Source organism: Jatropha curcas, chromosome 1 (assembly GCF_041381405.1).
Source record: "Jatropha curcas cultivar XTBG-Jc1 chromosome 1, XTBG_Jcur_1.0, whole genome shotgun sequence".
Lineage (NCBI taxonomy): Eukaryota > Viridiplantae > Streptophyta > Magnoliopsida > Malpighiales > Euphorbiaceae > Jatropha > Jatropha curcas.
The window spans coordinates 1,445,361-1,471,528 of record NC_143151.1 but is presented as its reverse complement, the minus strand read 5'-3'; the positions used below and the strand labels follow the sequence as shown (position 1 = coordinate 1,471,528).

The following is a 26,168-nucleotide window of genomic DNA, read 5'->3' as shown; positions in this document are numbered from 1 at the left end:
AGGACATAATTCTCCAAATGAACGGCAGTACAATCCGAGTGTGCGCCACACACTGAATTGCTTTAAAACGGCCTAATGCATAAATTTCACATGTACTTTCAGTAATTATCCTTGTGGCCCCTCAACTTTGTAGGAGACTAATCATGATCTTACAGTTTCACATTTTAATAATAATCATGCCCCTTGCTAAAATGAAATGTGAAAATACAAGGAAATCCCGCAAAGTTATTTCATTTCTGCGAGGGACATGATTATTACTGAAATGTAAAAGTGCAAAGTCATAACCACAAGGAAAATCAGCTAAAGTTCAAGATTAAATTTATGCATCAGGCCTTCAAAAAACTGTATTTGAAAGAGAATGATACAACACAAGTGAATTTATATGTTTGTGTGTGTGCGGCGCGCACATGTGTATTTGTTTTCCTTTTGAACCAAACAATGGAAAGCTATCCTCATATCTGTCATCTAAGAATGGATTCACTGAGAAAGATGAGCACAGCCATGCTCATTAAGAGTCTTTTGAAGCCACAGCTTTCTTCGACAAACAAGTATATTTGCACTCAGAGACAGAATTTGTATAGATAATTTTATAAGAAAAGTAAGATGCAGAACCTTGATCTTTTAATTGATAGAACTATATACAACACACCACACTTGGTGCTTCCCTTCAAACACACAAGGGTTCGGAAAGAGGTTTTCCAATTTTTTTTCATCAATCCTTCTTTGACATCTAATTACAATTCACACATTGAAGAGCCCCACAAAAAGATGAGCCACCATACATTACATACAAAGAATCCTCCAGAATCATCCTATTAGTTTAACCTACCTTAGAGAAGTAGGTAGATCCCACCAACAAAAGGAATTAGAAGTTTAAACAGTTGCAGCAGCAGCAGCAGCAGCATACCTGGCACATGGTGGTTAAATTGGCCATGGCAAGAGCTAGATTAATCATCCGTGCTTCTGCTGGAATCGCCAAGTTTACTGTTTCCTTTCCCCCTTCCTCCTTTTCCCTTGCCAACACCTCCTGCATTTTTTAAGCCTGTTGTCTTGCTACAGGCACCATGAGAGTCCACATCTGCTAGACCATTCTCCAATGCTCTAACCAGATTCTCAAAGTAATTTTTTGTAACACTGTTACAATTAGAAATAGACAAGACTCAAATTAGTTAAAACCTTATGGAGCTTTAACAAGTAGAAAAATAACTTGCATCTAACTGATGTTTCCACCTTTTTGAAAAAGGTAGGAGTTCTTTATTGCTTATCAAATATCAGCCCATACTAGAATTTCATGCAAGGATGACAACTTATTAATAAATGGTGCAGTTTCAATCAGCATATGATATTCAATATGTGCGGTGTCTGTGTGAAAGAGACAAGAGGAGAGACAGAGAGAGAGAGAAGAAATGAAAATAAACTAACCATCATCTATAAATGGGATCCAAAAAAATTTTTATGTACAACTCCTTATCCAAGCATTTGCTTACATTATATTATATTCAATTGCAGCAAACCAAAAGCTTAAATTCCATACAACTTTCACCTCAAATAAAAATTGAACATCAATATATAATTTCACCAAGTACCTTGTCAGCCCAGCTAACTTTGTTCGGAAATCATCAAATTCCTTCGACGGGCCATCAGCATTGAGGAACTGTTGTAGTTCCTTCTCTGCACACTGATGAAGCCTTTCCAGGCCAGACTCAGCTTCACCTACAGAAAACATATAGATGGCTCAAAACCAGTTCTTTTTATGTTATCCTCTTTTTCCCTAATTGTATATGCAATCAGACACCTAAGTAGATCAAACCAACCACCCACCAACCAACCCCTCTTCATATGGGGAAGGGAACCCAATAGGCTGCAAGACCATTGATGATTCTTATATGACATCTGCTAAATGTTACATATAGCAATATATACCTTGCAAGTATTCGAAAAACTGTCTCTTGGCATGCTCATGCTCAGGTAAGTAGTACCCATATGCATAGGTCCATTTCAGAACTCGTCTGCATTCAACTATCTGTGAACAAGTAAAAGGACAATAATATACATTAATGAAAGCAGACACACTCTCTTTCGCATATTTTTGTCCCCTTTTTCCTTTTCATTCCTCAAGTAATTTTTATGGGAATAGCAAAACTGGCTTGTTTATCTTTTCTGGATAAACAAAGTCAGCATTGATAGAATAAGCGTCCTCTTTTACTGCTTTGAATAAATGTTGTTATAACAATTTATACCACAGAAAATAAACTTCAGATTCACCTGAAGCCAGGCTTCTGCAATGAACTTGAGCTGAGACTCGGGTGTGCAATGTATGTCACTGAGTTTCTCAAGCTGGCAAAAATCAAGAATTCCACGTTATATAAAATCCAGCAGCATTGAAATGGATCTTATCAGTCAATTTAAGAAACATGAACAAAAGACATGTACTATTCACAACATTCTTATAACAAAATTCAGACAGAAACACAATAATTTTATCATTTAGAAGAAAAATTGATCATCCAGGGTGGTTTACGAGAAAAATAATATATAATACAGGTAATACTCATAGAATATAAGTTTGTGAGCAGCATGCACATGAGAGATCAAGCAAACAAAAAGCATACAAAATATGTGGCTTAACCTGGAAATAGAAAAGATAGGCAACAAGGAACATCATAATTGGTGCTATTGAAGTTTAAATATTTCGACTTTTACCATACTGCACATTTTAGTCTAGCTGTTCTTTCAGCTTGTAAAAAGTCTCATGGGAGTCATTAGGCCATTTGTCATTAAATAGGTGATCAACCCAGCGTTTAACTCAAAGAGAGACGTCAGAACTTTCTATAATATTTGTGTAGAATTTAATGTGTGATTTGTCAAGTATGACCAAGAGGACATCTACCAAGCATAAACACCAATCCACATTCAAATTATTCAGAGCATCTCGCTAGTATATTCTTTCCAGACAAAATTCACAAGGCATTATCCTTCAATGACTAGTTACCATAGGAATGCAGATTAGAGCACATTTCATTGAATGAAAAAAAATGAAAATACATAGATGCATTTGATAGAGTAGAAAATGAAAAATATAACTCACATATACAGTTTGCATTTGATGTAAATCTGCAAGAGCTTTTTGCCTTGACTGTCACATAAGAAAGCAAAACTTCCAGATTATACAAAGATATATTCCATGTTTTAATACATACACATTAATTTATAATCCTAAAAGAGATGCAAAGATATGGAAACAATAAAAAAAAAATAATCAGGTGGAACTTGGAAGTGTTTCAGAAATATGTGACTTTCTTCATAGATCCTTGTAAGAACTAAGAGTTAAACAATTGCCCCCAATCTGAAACTTGTAAGTTGGAGGCTTAGCTATTACTATTACATACAGAGTAAAAACACAAACAACTATTTTTCTTTTTTCTTTTATCTTTGTTGCGCCTATCTTTAGCATGGAAAAAGACAAAAAAAAAAAAAAAAAGGTTAGCGAAGATTAGTGGGAGGAAGGTGAGGCAAAGGATTTTTTTTTTTTTTTTTGAAAAAAAAAAGTTCAAAAAAAAAAAAAAGAAACGAGCAAAATATTCCTTCTCTGCCAAAGGCCCTCCTACATCATCTAAACATATGTAGAGAAAGGAAAATCTCTTCTTTTTCCCCTTTTTTTCCTTTATTCCACTCAACCCTGCTTCCCAATTTCTGTGTTTTAAAGAATGCAGGTTAGCATTACAACTTAAAAGGTCAAACCTTCATTATACAGACTGACACTACCAAATAATTTTAAGCAAAGCAAAAAAACTCCTAACATAATAGGATATAAAGATCAGAAAACATGCCATAAACACAGCACAGAAACAACAATATATCCCATAACTGCATACCGTTTGATTGCTTGCCCATCGTTCATAATAATGAGTATACCTCTCCAAAGAATTTTTTGCCATTTCTCTCCTCCTCTCTGCTTCATCGTACTAAAGGCAATAACATCAATTATGTAAGCCATGTAGAGCGCTCAGCCTTTTCCCTTACCATTCATATCAATGGGAAGAGAAATAAGAAGAATTTCATACAAATGACAACTTCTCAATGCCCTTACCGCTCCCTCTTGCTTAGCTGCCTCATAGCGATTGCAAGCATAGAAACCACCAGTCCTCTCACCATGATCTGACCATGCACCAAGGCATAGCCTGCATTCACATATTCATTCCAATAACTAAAAAACACCTAAGGATAAAGCAAAAGCAATTGATGATTAATATAAAAAACAAAAGTTACCAGCAAAACTCAAATTTACAAGGTGGCGTGCAAGTCATATGCATACACCCTTGGTTTTTTTCAATCGGTCGCTTGCACTTTGGACAAGGCTTGGAGTTGGCAAGTATCCTGAGTGTCATAAAGAAATCAACCTATCACATCTCATCTTCTTACAGCTAATAAATACATATAGAGAAAGTAGCAAAATCAATATCCATGTGTTACAGGCTACCTGCAACTATAAATAAAAACACAATCTCCATAGACTGTCTGCAAGACACTGCAATATCTGTGTGTGTGTTTTGCATGCATATGCATGTGTACTGGACACAACAATTAGTGAGCACATATGCTGCATGACTATACCAGCTCTTCTCACTTCATAATTTATGACCAACATAAAAAAATAAAAAAAAAATAAAAAAATAAAAAAATAAAAAAACAGGCACTAATGACATGAGAACCTACTGTTTATCATCAAAGGGATAACTAAGACAATAGCCAAATGTCAACCTTGATCATTAAATATGGAATTACAGCCACATGCTTTTGTAAATGTTGATACATAAAAAGGAAACTAATCCTATAGAAAATGGCCTAATACAATCTCTCACAAGACAGTAATGTGAACACTGATATCCATTTCCTAGCTTTTTCTCAGATAAAGAAAGGATAGTACAATGTGTTCAGATGATGTATCCAATCAAGGCTGATATATATGGTCATCAATCAGGAATCATAGTTTTAAAAGTTAAGAAAAAATAAATAAACATGCTAGAAAATACCCATAAAAATCTTTCACCATGCAACTCAAGTAACATAGAAAGTCAACACTCTAATTCTCACAGATAACAAAGCCAGGCCAATTCAAAATTAAACAATTCCATAACCACAAATTATGGAGAAAAGAAACAAGCAACAATTTACTTAAAAGAAAATTAATAATAATCAGACTATACAGTTTTAGATGAATAAAGACGTTCTTTACCAATTCATGTTTTCAGACTCAGCACTGTTCTTCAAAATCCACTTTGAAACAGTTTCACAGTCCACAGGACGGTGAGCTTCCTCTGTGCACTGCAATAATCCAATAGCTTTCATTAATCAGTTTGTGGCAACTAATGCCTAAGCACTAAGATACAAGAACTTCAAGGGAACTTACATTCCAGCAAAAGCTATATGAACAGAGGCAGGACACATCAAAACTTCCACCACCAGCAGCAAAATCAACAGCATATTCACATCCTGGTGCAGGACACCACTTGGTCTAGATTTAGAAAAAAATTGCAAAGGAGCAACAGCAGTCAGAAGCATAAAAAACACAGAAGGAAGCACATAAATAGCAGTTATTCACCAGCCCAGCACATCAATCAGAATAGCATAATTAAAGATGTCATATCAAAATGAAATCAATAACATCAAGCAAGTTGGTAGACATATTTTATTAGAAAAGGCAAAAAAACAAGCAAATAACTTTACAAGAAGAAGAGAAAAAAAGGTAATCCATATTCAACTGAAGTACAACATATATTTACAACTTCTATTGGAATTAATTGCAGGTTTTCAAAGCATCAGCAACACTTTAACAGAGATATAAATGACCTCAATTGAAGCTTCAAAAGCCAAGCTTGAACGAGCTTGAGCTCAGTTTACAATAGAATACATGATATACATATATATATATATATATATATATATATATATTGTCGCCCATTTACTATTATCAAGCTAGCTCGCAAGCTTCCAAAGCCCGGGCTTGGCTCATCTACTAAACAAGCTTTATTTGACCTCAGCTCATTAAACTCATCAAACATGTTGAGCCAAGCCTTGAGCAGCTCACGACTAGCTTGGCTCATCTATAGTTCCATACTTCATTAACAAGTGCAGTCAGCATGAGAAGTAGTCTTAGGCATAACTTCAATGTCAAATAGAGAAGGGACATCAACCTTTGAGGTTCATGACACCATACTGTATAGAGAAATGAAGCAAGTGAAAGGAAATGCTAATCGGGGGTTTTGGAAAAAAAAAAGTACTGCCTAAATTTCAACCTCCACATGTCAGCAAATATTTAAGTTCAAAGAAATTGATCATGTTATTATTTATTAGAATATAAGAAACAGATCTTAGGACTGCAAATCCAAGGAATACCTTCCTGTTGTCTTCAATGTAGGATCTAAGAAGATAACGACAATACTTATCCTTATCTTCATCAGACGCTAATAAGTTGATCATGTCTTGACCAATAGCAGCTCGACAAGATGGATCGGGGCATCTTAGTGTTAAACATCCAGGACCATCATTAATGGTTGTACCAATGTAACCTAGCAAAATAACAAATGACAGAAGGTAAACTCCAAAGAACAATAGGATTACGACAGAACAATAGTAACGTAAGATACCCTTCACTCTTTTATGCATAGCTAACAACACAAAAAAACATTGAACAGAGATGAATAGCTCAATCCACCAGGCCAAGAGGCAATCAAGAAGAGAATAATTAACATGCTATATTTTGTATGACAATATTCTAATTAATAAATAAAAAGCATCAATAAATATTTAGAACTAATAACTAGGAATAAGGATACACAAGTATTGACAGAGGAGATAAGGAAATATTTACTAGAAGTTCAAACTAATTTTTTATTATCAGAACCAGACATCAAAATGCACATAAATGTGAAAAGAATAAAAGCTTTCAGTAAATTTGGGCTCCAATAATGGGACATAAATATATAAACATCAAAGTGAAGGTTAATTGAAATTGGCACGGATGTACCTGACCAACAAGTGCTACAAAAGGGATGGCCACAAGCAGCTGAAGTAATCTTGTTGCGAGGAAAGGATTCAAAACATATCCCACAAGTAAGCTGCCATTGAAAACAAAACAGTATATAAGCAGCGCCATAGTGAAAACAACATGAAAGATTAAACAAGCTGAAGTCAATCCCACTAGAAATCAAATGTCTGAAGCACATACTTCCCTAGCATTTGGAAATTGAACTACTGGCTTGTCCAGCAACCCAACAGATTTTCGAACTGCCTCTTCATCAGCAAACCATTCATCATGAACTTTACTAACACTCCTGTAAAGTCAAGTTCCATCAGAATAACCTTCAACCATACAGCTCTATCATAAAAGAATGCAATATGCAGATAGTTTCCCATAAATATTTTCCTTGTATAACTCACAGATTACACTTCTGTAAATCAAAAGTTGTAAACAACAATCCACATATCCTGTGATAAAGTGCTGCATGCCCTTCTTTAACTATCAAATCACAAAACACAAACAGAAATGAAAAATATGACTCCACATACCAATTATAATGACGAAGTAAAATGCTTGCATCAGATCTTGATATGGAAAGGACAGTGGACACTCTTATAATATCATCCTCCTGACGTTGTTGTATATCTGCTTCCTTCAAGATGGTGAAGCTTAACTGAAACAGAAGATATATAAAAATTTAAAAATGAATAGATAAATTGAAAAAAAAAAAAAATCAAACCAATGACAAAATAAAATTTATAAAGACTTATTCACTATAATTATTTCCACTTTTAAGGATGAATAATACAATAACACATTACACTTTCATATGATGTATTCCAAGGTGCAAGATGTCTTTGAAGACAAAAACATAGTCTGCAACAGTTTACATAGCCAGTTAAAACAAAAGCAAATAACATTTAGCAAAATTTAAAGCCTTTCAATTGTCTGATACTCAGTTCCTCAATATGAGGAAACATTCACTACATCCACGTAACTTTGCAAGACTTGCTCAAATTATTAGTATACTTCGGAACTCAAATTACTTTTATTATGCTATGGAACAAGTGAAAGTTAAAAGATAAAATAAAATAAAATAAAAGGTTTAGGAACAGTGAGTTTGCTCAAATGGGTGATGAAAAGCATAAAACTTCAAAGGCAACTAAGAAATAAAAGCAGAAGTGGGAAAAAAATTGCAACAATACAAACACCATAGAAAGCAGGAAGACTAGCAAATAGAGCTCCCAATATTTTGCAAGGATGAAGCTCTTTTAATGATAATATTTGCTGAAGCTAACAGCCAACTCAACAAAAGCGAAAAGAACAGCGCATGTAGCTAGCCAAATATGTTTTGGAAATAACATACACCATATAGAATCAAGTTTTTGACATGCATAAATACTTGTAACTTTATAAAATGCAGGCAAACGAATCAAACAAAACCCTTAATCTAGCACAATGCAGCCACATTACGGATTTCAAGAAACAAGTTACTTAACCCTCCAGATATCATGAAATATGCAAAAAGGCTTTCAAGAACTGCATAAGACACCATTATACTTAACAAGCCACTATGTCCAGAACTTCACTCATACATTCAATTTTCTCATCAACACAAAGAAAACTACTGTACTTTAACAGCACAAAGAATGCCAGCCCCAAAATTTCTCCCTTTTCTCCCTTTCCTCTTCTCTCAACAGAAAATTAACTTCTAAACTAAAACAGTTCAAAATTTACCTTCAGGAATCCTAAACTTGTCATCAATTCAATAGTTAATATGAAGACAGAGTTAACAAGAATTACCTGTGACCGACTCAACGCCACATCATCAAGATCATCAGCAGCCTCGGCCATGAAGTCATAGTCAGGGCCATCATCATCATCATCATCCTCATTATCATCCTCAACATTGCCATCGCCATCGCTGTAGCAATCGTCCCCCATATCACCGCTGTAGAAATCATCATCAACCGACTCAACATCGTTAGCATCCATCATATCATCCTCCGAATCCATGCAAAACCACTATAAAAGAAACAGTTAAGTAGAAAACCCTAAGTAAAATTTGATGGTTTGAGAGTGTTCGGAAGGTACGAAACTGACAGGAAAAGAGAGGAAAGAACGATCAAAGATTATGAAAAGAAAATTCAATCTTATACGTGAATTGTGGTGGTTCTGGGTTTAGGATTCAATTTTTTTATTATTATTATTTTTTAATCATTCAGAGACATTTCTCTTTCCCTTTCTTTGTCTAGCAATTAAGAATATTTATAACAGGAGGAAAGAGAGGATGAGGAAGAAGAAAGTGAAAAATGCCACCAAATTTCAGTGTAGTTTTTCAGAAAGTAAGAGTAAATAAGGAAGGGTAAATTCGATAAAAACAATGGCACTTCTGTTAATTATTTCAATACAAATTGTAATCTAACGGCTGAAATTTGTTCTTGAACAAGAATGTTATTTTAACAAATTAACTAACTAATTAATTTGTGTAATTTAATTTTTACCCCTTGGTTCCATTAAAATATGTTAAGAGTTATTTTTTTTTTACTTATTATAAATTATAGTCCTATTTTCTTTATTAGAATAAATTGATTTTTATAATTTTTATTCTATCCCTATTAAATATGTTTGTCTATTAAAAAACACACTACTATTACTATTAAATAATTTTTAAAACAAACAAAGTAATTATTACTGTCTTTCTCATGTAAGAATGTGCATCTAACAATACATTCCAAAAAGGAAAAAAAAAAAAAAAAAAACACTAAGAAACTTAATTAACTATATTAATAAATTTTCTTAATCAAAATGAAAATCAAAGTATGTGTATTTTTATATGTGAGAAATATAAAGAAAAAAAAAATACTCCTTCCATTCTAAGATCTAATTTAATTTTTACATAGATTAGAAAAATATAATTAATATGGTTAAATTATAATTTTTCATTTGGTTTTTTCTGGTATAAACTTTTAACTTTTTCCTAAGTTAGCTCGTGATTAAAGACAAAGATACTGGTCCGAAGAGTTTACATTATGAAGCATTGAACTTGTGTCTTAAATTATGATGATTAATCCTATAAGTGCAGTTCCACCGAGTTATTTTAGTCGGATTAAATAAAAATTTTAAAAAATTTAAGAGGGCAAGTAAAAAAATAACCTTTTTCAAAGCAGGAATTTAAAAAAAAAAAAAAAAAAAATACTGGAGTAAAGGGCGGTTGCCACCCACTCCCTCTGCGCCATTGGTCATGCACTTGCATTGTCTAAAATGTCAGTCAATTTGGTTTGTCACGTGCTGGTGAAGAGATTCAGCATAAGTTAAAGATCGGACATTGGACTATGAATTGGGTTGGGCTAATCCGGAATTTTTGGGCCCGCTGTGGGTTGGGCTAATAATATTTGTAATATATACATATTTATTTTGGTACACTGTTATGTTTATCTGTCATTTTTTAATAGTCTTTCCAAGAATAAATTACTATTTTGATAATATATTTAATCTTTCTATTTTCCCACCTAACATTTTTAATGTGTTTTAACTATAAAATTTTATATTTAAAATTAATTAACACAAATACTTCGACCAACTTTTTTTTAATATTTAATAATAGATGATTAACAATAACATGTTAAACATGCATGCTAATGACACAGTTTTACTATGACTAATGAAACCATTTTATTATGAATGATTCGAATCCTCGTTATTTTAGCTATTTTGTATTGATGCGTGATAAGATTTTACAAGAATCATAATTAAGAATAAAAATTTTTATATGAGATATTGGAGATAATTAATTTTTAGAGGAAAAATTATTAGTTAGTATTGATACACAACCAAAAAAACTTGGATTTGTTTGTTTTTTTTGTAAGGGAGCAGAATAAATATTTGTATTGCCATTTAAGAATGTGGAAATAGAACACAAAGGCTGTGTAGCAAGCAACTAATAATTTAACAGGGTAGCAAACTATATTATAATTTTGATGCTAATGTTTAGACATTCATCGTGGTTATTTTTATACAAGAATTGTAAAAAAGAAGAAAAACAAGTGTTATCCTCGTAGAATAGTTGAGAAAAATGAAAAAAATATGTTTACGTATATAAAAAATATTATAAATAACATAATATTAAAAAGCTGAAAATTGAAAAAACCTGTTTTCATGCATAGTGTTCAACAATATGGTTAAGTGTAAAGGAAAATCAATTTTTGTGCATAATTTGATTTGGAGTGGCACGATTGTTGCGATGAATTTTTATTGTATGTGCAATTCTAAACGAAGCATCGAGCAAGTGAACTAAGCATGTCCAACCAGCCACAAGATTTTATTGAGCTACCATTTAGATGTACAAAAAATATCGGACCCGAAGGAAATATGGTTACAGGACTTCTTAGACCAAATGAGGATACTTTTGCATTTTTGGACCCGAACTTAGTTTTACACAATGACGATGGTGTAGTTTATTCTAAACTTTGCATGTAATCTTGAACTTTTACTCCCTCTTTTTCCAATATACACACATATATATGGACAAAATTCCTCTATGAACTTCAACTTTTCATCTTGTAATTGAAAAGAACATACATTTACATTTAACAACAATAAAAGTAGTACTAACAATAACAACAACATCATCACCACCACCACTAACAATAACAGCAACAACAATAAAAACAGCAATAGTAGCAGCATTAGCACCAAGAACAACAATAGCAACAATAGCAGCAGGAGCAACCAGAATAGCAGCACCAACAACAACAATAGCAGCAGCAAGAGCAACAAGAATACCACCACTAACAACAATAATAGCAACATAGCAACAGCAACAACAACAATAGTAGAAACATTAGCACCACCACCGCCAAAATTAGCAAAAGCAACAACAATAACAACAGCAGCAACAACAACAGAAAGGTAAGAAATATAGTTTTTCTATTACGTTGAAGTTTTGGTTTGATTTATTTTCTTTAATTGTTTAATAGTCTCAAGAGACAAAATTTGGAACTTTTTTCTTTTTTAATATATTATTAAGGAAATGATAATAATTAAATTTTGAACATTAATTAATTTCTCAATATAGCAACATTCTATTGTGGGTCCCTCCGACATGGGGGACCCACACGTTTTGAAAAAGAAAAAAAAGGAAAACGTGTTCGTTGAAGAAAGAAAGAAAAGAAAAGGAAAGTCAACAATTGCAGGTGATTTTTTTGACAAAATTGAGATACGTGAATGAGTTATATATGGCTCATTCGCTAACCTCTCCTATAAATAGAGGTAGCGAAACCTCAAGCAAAATACACAGTAGAAAGGAAGAAAAAAAATGTAGAGAGAGAGTTATCTAGTTTTAGGAAGGTTTCCTAACACGAGGAGAGAGAAAAATAGTGAGGAAATTATTATGGGGTGTTTTTGGAAAACACTTTGAGTGCCACTATTTTTGTATTACTCTCTTTGTGTACTACTATTTTTATTAGTGGAAGAATTATTCAGAATTTGTCCCGTGTACGTAGCCCTAAACAGTTAAGGGTGAACCACGTAAATTTCTGTGTGTCACAATTTTACTTTTCCGTTGCATTAATTTTCTCTTACTTTATTAAAAGGGCCCAACAAGTGGTATCAGAGCTGAGACAAGTGGTACTTGAGGCCCAATAACTGGTATCAGAGCCGAAGGTTTCAGTAGGTCTAGCCGATCAGATAGCGGTACCGGATCCGTGGATATATTTTGAAAATAAATATACCATGATGAAGAGAAAATTAGGACAAGTCCATTGGCGTTGTGTAGAATCGACTTAGTGATGAATAGTAAAATAGTAACTCAAAGTTGATGGTGAACAGTACTATTGGAGTTACTGTTGCTGAGTCCGTTTCAAGTAAGCCCAGTACTATTCACGCATAGTATTATTCACGTGTACAATTACTATTCACGCATACAGTTACTATTCATGCATACAATTACTATTCATGGTCACTATTCACGTATACTACTGTTCACATATGAGGTTTATGTTGGTGATGATTTTCTGCGCAAGTCATAATGGACAAGCAAAATGATAAGTCTAAATGGCGGGAATTACCATATATGGAGAAATGAGAGATCTCCTTATGGTAATCAAAATGCATTTGCCTGTGTCTAGCTTGAAGAAACAGCTAAGTAAGTCTTTTGCTATGAAAGACTTGGGATCAACAAAGCAAATTCTTGGCATGAAGATTATAAGAAATTGAAGAGCCAAGAAATTATGGTTGTCACAGGAGAAATACATTGAGAAAGTACTTCAAAGGTTTAGAATGAAGAATGCTAAAGCGGTTAGTTGTCCTCTTACTAATCACTTTAAATTGAGTTCTAAACAGTGCCTTTCTACGGATGAATAGAAGGAAGAAAAGGAAAAGGTTCCATACGCTTCAGCAGTTGGAAGCTTGATGTATGCCATGGTTTGTACACGGCCAGATATTGCTCAGTTGGAGTAGTGAGTCGGTTTCTTTCAAATCCTAGAAAGGAACATTGGACTGTAGTGAAATGGATTTTCAGGATATCTGATCACATTTGCAGGGGGAGCCATGTCGTGGCAGTCAAGATTACAGAAGTGTGTTGCTCTGTCAACAACTGAGGCAAAAGGAGAAGTCCGAGTTGTGTGTCAAAGCGGCAGGAATGGAGAGTCCCACCATGTCGTCGGGAGGGGGAGAATTGTTGTGGGTCCCTCCGACATGTGGGACCCACATGCTTTGAAAAAGAAAAAAAAAGAAGGAAAACGTGTTCTTTAAAGAAAGAAAGCAAAGAAAAAGGAAAGTCACCAATTGCAGGCGATTTTTTTGACAAAATGGAGAGCCGTGAATGAGTTATACACGGCTCATTCACTAACCTCTCCTATAAATAGAGGTAGCGAAGCCTCAAGCAAAATACACAGCAGAAAGGAAGAAAAAAAATGTAGAGAGAGAGTTATCTAGTTTTAGGAAGGGTTTCCTAAAACTAAGGGAGAGAAAAATAGTAAGAAAATTATTATGAGGTGTTTTTGGGAAACACTTTGAGTGCCACTATTTTTGTATTGCTCTCTTTGTATACATACTATTTTTAATAGTGGAAGAATTATTCGGAGTTTGTCCCGTGGATATAGCCCTAAACAGTTGAGGATGAACCACGTAAATTTCTGTGTGTCACAATTTTACTTTTCTGTTGCATTGATTTTCTATTACTTTATTGAAATGGTCCAACGAGTGGTATCAGAGCTGAGGCAAGTGGTACCTGAGGCCCAACACACTCAACATATGATTTCACATGTCCACTCAAAAAAAAAAAAAAAAAAAAAACATATAATTTCACATGGATATTGTTTAAACTTTTCACATGGTTTTTTTTTTTTAACTTATCAATATATACACAGAAAGGGAAGAAGTATAGTTGAATTAGGGAAAAAGAATTTGTGAAATCTTATTTGCATATAAAATTTAAAATTAATATATGGAGAAAATATTAATTATTAAAATTTTTTAATATCAAGGATAGGAATGTGCACAATTTGATCAACTTAACTAAACAAAACTGAAAGGTTCAATTCAATTTTTAAACGGTTGGATTTGATTTCAGTTTCTATAGAAAAATAGAAAAAGTTTTGGATTCGGTTTGACTTGATTTTTAAACTCTTAAAAAGTCAAAGGAAAATTGAAATATGAACTAAATCGAGTTTATTCGATTTGATTCTATACATAATTTTAATTCATTTGATTCCTTTTGAAAATTTGGTTATTTTATTTAGATGGGTTCAATTTAATTTGACAAATTGATGGAATCTCCATCCCAATTACGAAATTGTCTCATTTTTCTACTGAGTTATAAAGTATAGATTAATTCTGATTTCTTGGATCTATAGTAAAATAAAATTTCGATTTAAATTTGAATATTCAACATATATGAACAAAGAGCAAACTATTCCAATTAATCCAATTAAAAAAAAAAAAACTATACATGTTAAAAGTTGTTGATGCTTTTGGCACATATGTGGGTCTTGGTTTAGGAAAAATGACACAATTATAGTTTCGAGAACTAGAATGAATGACACCTTGAAGCAAACCATTGACTAAAATGGATTGTATGTATAATGACATTGAAAGCAACATATAGATCCTTATCAACTATTCAAATTTACATGTCTAGCACTTAAACAATAACATTTATCCACTTCATTTCCCAAAAAAAAAAAAAAAACTTTTGGAAATCAATTAAGTCATGTTTGAATTTAGAGTTACAAATGAATCCAATTTTAGTGAAGTTAAGTTTGGCTAGATAAAGATATTTTTAAATTCAAGTTTGATTCAATTGGATTTATTTAAAAATAATTAAATTAGTTCAGCTCGAATTCAACTCGGTGATTATAAATAAACTCGGTTTATTAGCAATACAGATTATTTATAGTCCTAAATTTGATAATTATAATATAATAATTTGATTTTATCATCAAGGGCGGAGCTCCCTTGGAGCCTAAGGGTCGTGGCCCCCAAAAATTTTCTTATGAAACTGATATTTTAATCTTTCAAAATATAGAAAAATTACTATTGGCTCTCTTAAAAGTTTAACAAAATTTTTTTCGGCTTTCTAAAATAATTATCCTGACTCCGTCCCTATTTATCATGAATAGTAGAAGGAAAGTGCACCATTATGTTATTAGCTTTTCTTCCTTCTTTTTCTATTTTCCTCATCCAATTGCTAGCTTTAGCATGATATAGCATCATTGATGATTAATTTTGTATAACTAATATCTAAAAAGCTTTCTTTTTTTAATTTAAATATTAATGATGGGTAGGTTCTTTTTCTATTTTCATTATTATCTCTTTGTTATTTTACTATCACAATCTTAATCCTCACTCATAATTATAAACAAATGTTAGCTTATTGCCTTGTTGAAGCCTAATGAGACAATTACAATCAAATCAAATCAAATCATGAACACTATTTTTTTTTTTTTAACATAATGGAAGTAGATATATTAAATTCTATTATAGATCATCCAATTTTGTTTTCCTACAAAAATTCAGGAGGGCTCATTATCCCTTTTTGCCTCCTACATGGCTCCATCCATGCCACTAATAATAAATATTAAAAAAAATTAATCTTAATATATTAAAATCTCTATTTTTAAAAAACTAATTGTAAAAAATTTTTAATTTATGATTCTATTAATACGTTGGTCCTTCTATCCAAAACAACCTCTTTCAATTATTAATTGATCGAGAAATTAATCCATAAATTATGATCAAATTAATTACAATTCTCTAATTTATTATTTTTATTAATATTTTGATCCTCTCATTGTGATTTCTATTAATACATTGGTTCCTCCGTATTTCAAAATCCCAATTATGAAATCCCTTTTCTCCCACTTCACACATCGGAACGCATCGTTTTTATAGAGAAAGAGTCGCTTTCGCATCCTAATAGTTAATTTTTTAAAAATGAAAATTCTCATATATTAATTTAACTATATCTTAAGAGACCAATTTATTATCTTCCCTAAAAAAAACATATCATAGATTGTTAGAGAAATTACCATCCTAAAGCTTATAATGTAATCACAAATAATTGTCAAAACTACAATTGAAATTTTATGTTTTTTAAGTTTGATCAAGATTGCATTTAACATTATGAAAAAGGAAAAAAAATGTTAAAAACAAAAGTAAAATGATGTGGTATTATTGTGGCCGAATACATCGCGTAAAGACAAAAAAATTCTTATGGCACCATGAACTATAAAATTAATATTGTGCCACCTTGAATTTTATTGTTTCAATAATTTCACACCTCTTTACGTTAAAAATCATAAATTTTAAGATTTTTTTTCGCTATTATATGCAAAATATTGATTTGATACATGGTTGCTATTAACTTTTATAACAATAATTTTATATTTTTAAATTTTTCAATAAGAATTTAATTGATCTAATTTTTTAAATTAATGTGTTCAACAATCAAAGAAAGTATTCAATATATATAATTTATAAATTGAAATATTTAACGAGTCAAAATAAAAATTAAAGATATTATAAGAATTTTTATAAAAATACAGAGATAAATTTATGTATTTGCATCTATTATTGCATAATAGAGGACAAGTGACTATCCAACCATAACTCACAGTTCTCTCCAATAATTTTTGTTGGAAATATGCAACAATCCAAAATAATAATGAAAAAAAATTACACAAATACGGTTAAAAAAGAAAATTGAAGGACTCTCTGTCACATCACATGCAACGTGTAAGGTTTAAAAATTATATTTAATAATTTAATATTTCTGTTTGGTTGTTAATTTGGCGTTAGGTGTGGATAGGGATTGTTTTGTATTTGTTGGCCTCTTTATTTCTTTATGTGAAGAATAAGAAATGAATGTTTTCTCAATCATAAGTTGATTTTATGCATTTTACACATGATCTTTGAGTAGTTAAGTTATTACTACATAATTTTGTTTAGGACAAATAAAAAGAAAGTTAATAATGCAAACTCTAATAATCATATATTCCTTAATAATTCCTCATTTGCAAAATATAAGTTGTTTTAAAGTCTCAAATTCGAGTCCTGAATATAGACTTTTTTTTAAACACTTGAGAAGAAGCCGTTTTGCCAATTTTAGTAGATCTGTACGGCCCGAATCCAAATTAATCAGGTTAGTAGATTTTGTATACTGAATGGTTAAAACAATAAAAAAATATAAGTTATTTTAAAGCTATTGTTTTGTTCTAAAATATAAGACAATTTGAGTATTTTAAAGAGTAATAAATGATTTTCTTTTTCAATTTACTCTAATTTATATTAAATATATAATTATCTTTATAAGTTTTTCTTTATTTTGAAATAGAGAGTATTTTTTTGATTTCATCTTTTTGTCTCTCTATTCCCACTTTATATTTTTAATAAATAAAGTTATAAAAATTACTATCGTTCTTAAATACTTATTACATTTAAGAAAATATTGTATATATTCTGAAATACTTGTCAAATTTATAATTTTATAAAGTAATAAATATTTTTTTTATATTTACACATAATATAGGATTAATTATAAATTTAATATCTCAATTTTCATAAAATTTATATTTGAGTATTTTTTCGAAAAATATTTGCAATTAAATACTTGAATTGATTACTTTATTTACGCTGCGGAATACCAATAGAAATGCAAGTAGGATGCATAGGGCCACTTTATCTGTTTAATGTAATGATTCGGCTTGAGTAATGAAGCCACGTAGGAATCGGCATTCACAAAGTGTCCCTGGGCTTGCCTTCTGTAGTTCTTTCCAAGAAGCGTTGAAAACGTCACCGTAACAGTCATGCCTCTCTTTTGCTTATTATTACCTTGAAAGCCCTTTTTTTTTACCAGATCGACCTCCAAGTACTCCTCCGACGAGCTCGAACACGAAGATGTACTACTGGAACTCGAAACAAAACTCGAATTTGAAGTCAAGTCAGAACTCGATAATCCACTCGTGGATGGATACTCCACACCGTCGATCAAGTTGGATAAGATCCAAGCCGCTTTGTTAATATCACTATTGGCTTCTCTACAAGCCGAGGAAGCTTCTTCGAATGAGATCGAATCAAAAGCTTCCATTACATAAACAACAAGAAACCAAAGCAGTGTCTCTTCATTGATGACTACAACTGAGGCACTTGTTTTTGAACTTCCTAAGCATGAGACTGAAGCTCCGGCCAGCAATCCCATGATCAACGTTAAACTCGTTTCTCTAGACGGACGTTACGCGTTGGATTACTTAGGTAGGCGCGTGATGTTACGCCCTAGTAAAATGGACAATCTTTTCTAACAAGAAACGGAAGCCACACATACCATTCATGTCCTAAGAACGATAAGCAAAATCCCTTTGTTACCTCGTGACATCCACTCTCGCTCAATCGATGTCGTTTTACAACATTCCAAAACAAACCGTACTGGCACAAACCTGGTCGATATCGTCTGATAGGCGAGTACAGAACATATTTTCATACACCACAGCGAGTGAAGCTTTTGTATTTTTATTTCTCGTGATAATTTAGATTGCATGATCTTATCTCAAAACGCCACGTGTGGCACGTAACGTATCATTTTCAAAGAAAATGAAAAATAGAAAGGACAGCCTCACGGCTTTGTCAAACTAATATCATCACGGTCCAGTGTTAGACAGCCACGTACTCGAGCAATCCTTGTCTAACAGATGACGTGTCAAACTTTTTCTCTCACTTTTCCTTTATATAGGCTCACTTTTCTAGCATTCGGCTTCAATTTTCTAAGATTGACTCGATCAGTATCTAGTCCTCACGGCTTTCTCGGAGGAAAAATAATTTCTTGTTAAGAAAGAAGGGAAGAACAAGAGGGGAAATCTGTTGCTACAAAATTTCTCGGGAAAATCTTTAATATACATTTTCTCGGGAAATCTACAAAGACCAAATCAACCAAAAATTTTCAAAAGAATTTTCAAACAAAATCTCTTAAAAGCTCGAAATTTGCTGAGCTTTTGCCTTTTGCATTCCATTTTGAGCTCGTAATTTAACTGGTTACCTACCTCAAATCGATTTTAGTAATCCTCGATTTTCAGGGTTCGCTGACTGTTCCATGGCCTTGTTTGAAGCAGTAACCGTTTGTTCCTGGTTACTGTAACCGTCACCATTAGAGGAGTTGGATTTTTTTTTTTTTTTTTTTTTTTTATCTCAGTTTGAAAGTGTGAATTCATTTTGGTGCGATTAAGAATTTTAACTCCGATCGCGCATTTTGTTCGTCTAGCAATTGCAAGTAAGTGTTGTTTATTTAGCTACTTCAGTTAAGTGATCTCCTTCCAGTTAGTGACTCCAGAGAAGGATAAAAAAGGGGAAAAAGGTAGAAGAAAGATGACGATCGAGTCATTACCAGGAAGTTCAGGGTACTTAGATTTGTTCCCGGAGAGGAGGATGTCTTATTTCAGTAATAATTATGTTTTAAGATTAACTGTGATTGCTGGTATAGGAGGTTTGCTCTTCGGCTACGATACAGGTATCGCTGTACTTGTGTTTGAACTTAATTGGCCTTTCTAAAAAATAAACTAGAAGAGTAGATATGAGATTTTCTTTCTTTCTTTTTTTTCGAGAATTGAACAATATCGAACGATCAGCGGATCAGGCTTCTGATGTGAAATGAAATGCTGTTTGGTTTATCATTGATATGTTTTTCTAATATGAAGATGTTTGGTTGCAGGTGTTATTTCAGGTGCCCTTTTGTACATAAAAGATGACTTTGAGGTGGTCAATCAGAGTAGCTTCCTACAGGTAAAGCTTTTCTTGTTGGATTAATCAAAATGTTAAGACTTTATGTCAAAGGAAGTGTATTCCATTTTTCTTCTGTTTCTTCAGTTGGGAAAGTTACAAAAAGGAATTGGAAATAAGTGTGGGACACAGTCCCTGATTGGATTGTTTCTCTTTCATTTGATGATTTGAATTACTACTATTCGCTTTCCTGCTCACAAAAAAAAAAAGTGAATAATTGCCATCGGAATAGCCATGGGATCATGATGATGATATATGGATCATTAAGAATCAGAATTTGGAATTTAAAGAGGCTCTTGTGATTTTTTTTTTTTTTTTTTTTTTTTGGGTTTGAAATGGCTGATTTTTATTTTATGCTTCTGAATCGGTAGGAAACAATTGTTAGCATGGCCCTAGTTGGTGCAATCATAGGAGCTGCATCAGGGGGTTGGATTAATGATACTTACGGACGCAAGAAAGCTACTCTGATTGCTGATGTTGTCTTTGCTGCCGGAGCAGTTGTCATGGCAGCTGCACCAGATCCATATGTTCTTATTGCAGGTCGATTTTTAGTTGGTCTTGGCGTGGGTATAGCATCTGTCACTGCTCCTGTTTATATTGCAGAAGCATCACCATCTGAAGTAAGAGGAGGATTAGTGAGCACAAATGTTCTTATGATAACTGGTGGACAGTTTCTTTCCTATCTTGTTAATCTTGCATTTACACAGGTTAGGTTAACCTTTCCTTTTACTTCGAAGCATATTAGAACATGGTCTGGCATCTTGCTTTGTTGGAAATTGAATCAAGTAAATGGTCAAATTTGATTATTCTATATTCCAGACAAGTTATGAATATGAACCGCCACTTTAGTTTAGGATTACGCCATGCCTAAATATCACGGTTAATTTGGAGCATATTTGCTTTGTGTGGGGGCCAAAAACAACGCCTAAGTGTGTGTCTGGAGGGAGGGGGAAAGAGTTAGTATAGTTTGCAATGTGACCTCTCTGGCCAGTTGGCTAGATTTGTAATCATGATAGTGCTTTTCAACCAAACTAGTTTCTAGCAATTGAGTTTGGCTTTTGCAAGAATATAATACTAGTTTATGTTTGTGCGCTGCAATGGTAGTATCTTAGCAATATGTTTTGCAATGACTTTCAAATGATTTGCAATTTAATTTCCTAACATGCTTAAATTATCCATTAAAAATTGCTGAACTCTTTTCTGTTCCCATTTATTTTTTAAACTTTAAGGATTAAATTAACTGTCTGCATGTCTTAAGATTGATCATCTGTATACAAATTTGTAGTGGAAAGAGGTTATTTTATTAAGCAACTGAAGGCTGTCTTATGCTGATTTTCTAACTCATTTAAATTAGTTAATTTAGTAGTTTATGAAATGATCATCTATACAAATAAATCATACTTGAGGTTAATTATCTGGAAAAAAAATCTAACCTTGACTTGTAGGTATGCAGAGATTGGAATACTCTTTTTTTTCCTATTTGAACAGTCTAAAATCTAAATATTTAACATTCTATGGTCATTTTAGGTAAAGTTTCACTTAGTTACAAAAGGAATTTAACATAATAAAGCATTCTTTTCCCTTCGAAATAATTGTTTAGAGGATGATAAGCTGTGAAAATGCACCAAAGTAGGCTTTTTGTTGTGTTTGATGCAGTGTTGAGAGTATATATTCTGTGTCCTTTGTATCAAGTATTTTTTTGAATGCTCAAGTTATAAATTGCACTAGTAATTCTGCTTTCAAGTGCAAAATTGTTGCTAAGAAATTTGTTTTATATTCGTTACATATATCCTGTTGTGTGGAAGTGTTCATTGTGCAGCTTTGAAGATACAGCAAGATAGAATATGGGGATTGAATTTTTAAGATTTATCACTGAGAAACACTACTGATGGTTTCTTTCCTCCCCAATTTTGACGATTCGTGGTGCTGTAGTTGTTAATGGAATGTGACATGTTCCCATTGGCTTAAAATCATCATTTTATAGTTTGCTTAGTTGTTTTCATATTCTTATACAAAATAACATATATGAGCAATTCTTTTACCCCCTTGCTGCTAGCATCAGTTTCTTCATTATATTGATTTACTTATAAGGGGTGAATGAGTCGACAGAGTTATATAGATATGGAAAGAGTATAAAGATGACATTTAAAGTCCGGTTTTTCTGAAAACATATGTAAGAAGTTTTCTCTATTTTGAAATTTACAGTATATTTTAAGTTTTTAAGTTTCTGAAATATACTTTTAATTGTAGAACATCAACAGTTATTGCTGACTTTTTGCTGTTGTGTGCTCCTGCAAATTGTTAACTTAATGCTCTCCTCATTTTTCAGAAGAGTAATCAATATCCCATGACAAACCAATTTCCCCTGTCCCAATTTTAGAGGTCTCAATGATATTCTGCCTTAAAAATAAGGGTCAATGTAATTTTCACTTGAAAAGGTTTTTGGAACGTGGATCATTCAGTACCCTGTTGTTTTGGGCTGATTTCATATTCTCAATGTTTATATCACATAATCTTTCTTTCTTAATCATGATGAAGGTGTTGTAAGGTCCCAGGTCTTGGTATGAGCCAAGTGACTGTGTTGTGATAAATGCCTCGTAGTTAGGTAATGATATCAATTTTTCCTGTTGGTATTCTGTTGGAAATACTGTCTGGTTGGTGCTCTCCCTTTTTTTTTTTTTTTTTTGGTATATACTATTAGCCAAAATTTTGGCTTGTTCACATTGCTTCAGCTTTTTTCTTGTTACAGCTATGCCAGCTTTTTTGTTTCTCCGCCATCACACACTAATTATTCTGTCCTAAAAGGTTACACTTTGTTGGTTCTCTCACTGATATAGTGTAGCCTCATCATTTTAAACTTTCTTTTGTAAGGCCATTTATTGATTCTAAGGCAAGAAGAGAGGCATGACACCTATCAAGTATATGCATATCATGTATAATTTAGATATTGGTTTGATTGAAGGAGCAAATTGCATAAGCTGAAGCATTCTTTCAAGATTCTAAATTTTCTCGGAAAATATATTAACTTTTTAGGTAAAGAGTTAAAATTGAGTCAAATGCAAACTCATCAGCTTCTCAAATTTGTTCAGAAATAGTTTAACTTCTCAAAAGATAATCATATATGAACTTCATAAGCATTTTAGCCATGATCATTCTTTGTTTTTTGGTTTTCAGAAGTTTTTCTACCTTGTTCTGGATGGCTTTCTCATTTTGTTTGTTGCTTCAACAGGTCCCAGGAACATGGCGGTGGATGCTTGGAGTTGCAGGTGTACCAGCTGTGATTCAGTTTTTTCTTATGCTCTGTATGCCAGAATCTCCTCGCTGGCTTTTTATGAAGGTATATGACATGCCAATTATTCCATGGAGAAAGTAATGTGGAATACCATTTCAATACCAGTTTATGTTATCTTTATATGCAGGATGATAAAGATAAAGCCATTATGACACTGGCTAGAATATATGACATTGCTCGATTGGAAGATGAAATTGAACACCTTTCTGCTTCAGCGGAGGAAGAACAACAGAGAAAGAAGGTTGTCAGATACTTGGATGTGTTCAAATCAAAAGAAATCAGACTCGCATTTCTTGCAGGTGCTGGACTTCAGGTAAGATCAGGGAAAAATCCTCATGAATCTGAATGATGATGTGCTTGAATGATCATGCTTGGCCAACATAATTATACTATTTGCTGCTAATATTAGTTGGGTGATATGCTTTATCAGCCATTGCAACATATATATTAGGTCCTTAGTTTCCATTTTGCAGCACTATATAATGTGACGTTTTGTGTGGAAAATATCCCTCATATATTGTTTTCCTTCTTTGACAGCATTATAGCAGCAGTATTTTCCTTTTCGTTTATGGATTGGGCAATATTTAAACTTAATATATATATCCACTGCAGTCTATTACACCTACTCACTGCCGGAATATTGGCTAGGCCGGTGGTGACATTACTATGGAACTGGGTATTTAGTAGTAATATCTGTGTAATATGAAGTCAGGAAACTTAGATCTTTTCTTATGTGTAATCTTTGTGCTATATTAAATGGGAAAATTGTTTGCTGGTGCTTTAGGTTTTCTCAGCAGTAATTTAAGATATTATAGTTCTAATTGGGCTTTCATTTCCTGAGATTTGGAATTATTTTGTACGAGGCAGACAGGCAACTCTCCCTGTCAGCCATTCTCACGTTCAACTTCTTGCTTCTGTAAACCATTAAAGGGAAAAAAAAAAAAAAAAAAAAAAAAAAAGAGGAAAATGTGCCTATTGAAAATATTGCATCACTTTAGGTGTGCTTTTGATATCAGGTATTTATGACATCAATTGTCTACATTGCTACTCTCCAGTGAAAAGAATAGAAAAGAAATGTTAAAACGAAAATGGGCAAGCCCCCTTAACAAGTGTGTAATTTATTGAGATTTTTTATGTTGCAGGCATTTCAGCAGTTCACTGGCATCAATACAGTCATGTACTATAGCCCAACCATTGTCCAGATGGCTGGCTTCAATTCTAATCAATTAGCTCTTCTCCTTTCCCTCATTGTTGCTGGAATGAATGCTGTTGGAACAATCCTTGGTATTTATCTTATCGACCATTTTGGGCGGAAGAAGTTAGCACTCTCAAGCTTAACCGGTGTAATTTTTTCTCTTGTCATACTTGCTGGGTCTTTCTTTGCGGAGTCATCTGATTCTTCAAATGGAATGTATGGGTGGCTTGCAGTTTTAGGGCTAGCTCTATACATTGCCTTCTTCTCACCCGGAATGGGACCTGTTCCATGGACAGTGAACTCTGAGGTATATCCAGAGGCATATAGAGGGATATGCGGAGGAATGTCAGCTACTGTGAATTGGGTTTCTAATCTGATTGTGGCACAAACATTCCTTTCAGTTGCTAATGCTGTGGGAACCGGTGCAACTTTCCTGATTCTTGCAGGTATTGCTGCGGCCGCAATTGTGTTTGTGATTCTATTTGTGCCAGAGACTAAAGGGCTTACATTCTCTGAAGTAGAGCAGATATGGAAGGAAAGAGCTTGGGGCAGTAGTTATAACACAGAGAGCCTTCTCGAGCAGGGAACCGAGGCTCCATAGTTGTAAGTAGTTCAAATAATAGCAGCATTATACATATATGGTTGGTATCTATCTTAGAATTACATGTGCCTATCAAGGTCCATGCATGGACATATTTTCAGAGCAGTCCGGCATGGCCGTGAATATTCTTCTAGGGTTTACAGGATCGAGATGGACATGAAGCTTGTGAGTCTGACTTCTGAATGTTCTGAATATTTTTCTTGTGCAAGTGAGAGTGAGTTCGGACAGTATCTTTGGCTTGGAGTCTTTCCTATGGCTCCATAACAAAGGCTGTTCCTTTAGTATTGTGTTCTCTTCTTGGATTCAGGAAGTAGTCTGTATTTTAGAAATAGACAGGCTTTAGTATTTATTTAATTTAATATAATGTCATGTTATTTGTGATGTTCAAATTATTTATTTAGTTGAAACATTCATTTTCCTATTTCATATTGTTCAAAATAAATCTACATGGAATTTATAAAAGAAAAGAGGATAATTAACTATTTATTTCCAAATTTTGATTCAAATTACTATTATATCTCTACTTTGATTTTTTTTTTTTTTTTTTTTTTTGACAAAATCACTAATTTGTCGCCAGAGGTTTAGTTTTACTAAACTGTTTTGTCTTCTGTTCTAAAAAATATTATTTTTACGTTAAAATACCTCTTCTAATATTTGATTATTTGTCCTTAAAATTTAATATTGTATTATCGTCTAATCCTTCATATTTACTATTGACTTCCAATTTAATCCCTCATTTAATTAAAAAAAATGACACTTTTTGACAAAAGGGTAGCCACTAAATAATTTAATT

The 26,168-nt window shown here is 32.9% G+C and overlaps 2 protein-coding genes across 3 annotated transcripts; one reads left to right on the top strand and one right to left on the bottom strand.

Moving 5' to 3' along the window:
• Positions 1–604: 604 nt before the first annotated feature.
• Positions 605–9,343, bottom strand: LOC105629233 (putative E3 ubiquitin-protein ligase ARI7). Of its 2 annotated transcripts, XM_012210785.4 has the most exons (16): positions 9,075–9,329; positions 8,825–8,972; positions 7,570–7,694; positions 7,229–7,334; positions 7,028–7,118; positions 6,397–6,569; positions 5,411–5,515; positions 5,237–5,325; positions 4,270–4,377; positions 4,091–4,181; positions 3,876–3,965; positions 3,089–3,136; positions 2,266–2,337; positions 1,924–2,023; positions 1,587–1,713; positions 605–1,134 (listed from the first exon to the last, which is right to left on the bottom strand). In XM_012210785.4, exons 2-16 carry the CDS (start codon positions 8,963–8,965, stop codon positions 948–950), a joined length of 1,653 nt encoding a protein of 550 aa, XP_012066175.1. In that variant the 5' UTR covers positions 8,966–8,972; positions 9,075–9,329; the 3' UTR covers positions 605–947. The 2 variants fall into 2 exon arrangements, with proteins under 2 accessions (XP_012066175.1, XP_012066174.1); XM_012210784.4 differs by having other exon boundaries at positions 8,825–9,343.
• Positions 9,344–19,273: 9,930 nt separating this feature from the next.
• INT1 (inositol transporter 1) lies at positions 19,274–25,796 on the top strand. The gene is made up of 6 exons (XM_012210787.4): positions 19,274–20,018; positions 20,220–20,290; positions 20,659–20,994; positions 23,517–23,624; positions 23,707–23,892; positions 24,722–25,796. The coding sequence occupies exons 1-6, from the start codon at positions 19,877–19,879 to the stop codon at positions 25,373–25,375; spliced, it is 1,497 nt and encodes a 498-aa protein (XP_012066177.1). The 5' UTR covers positions 19,274–19,876; the 3' UTR covers positions 25,376–25,796.
• Positions 25,797–26,168: the final 372 nt, after the last annotated feature.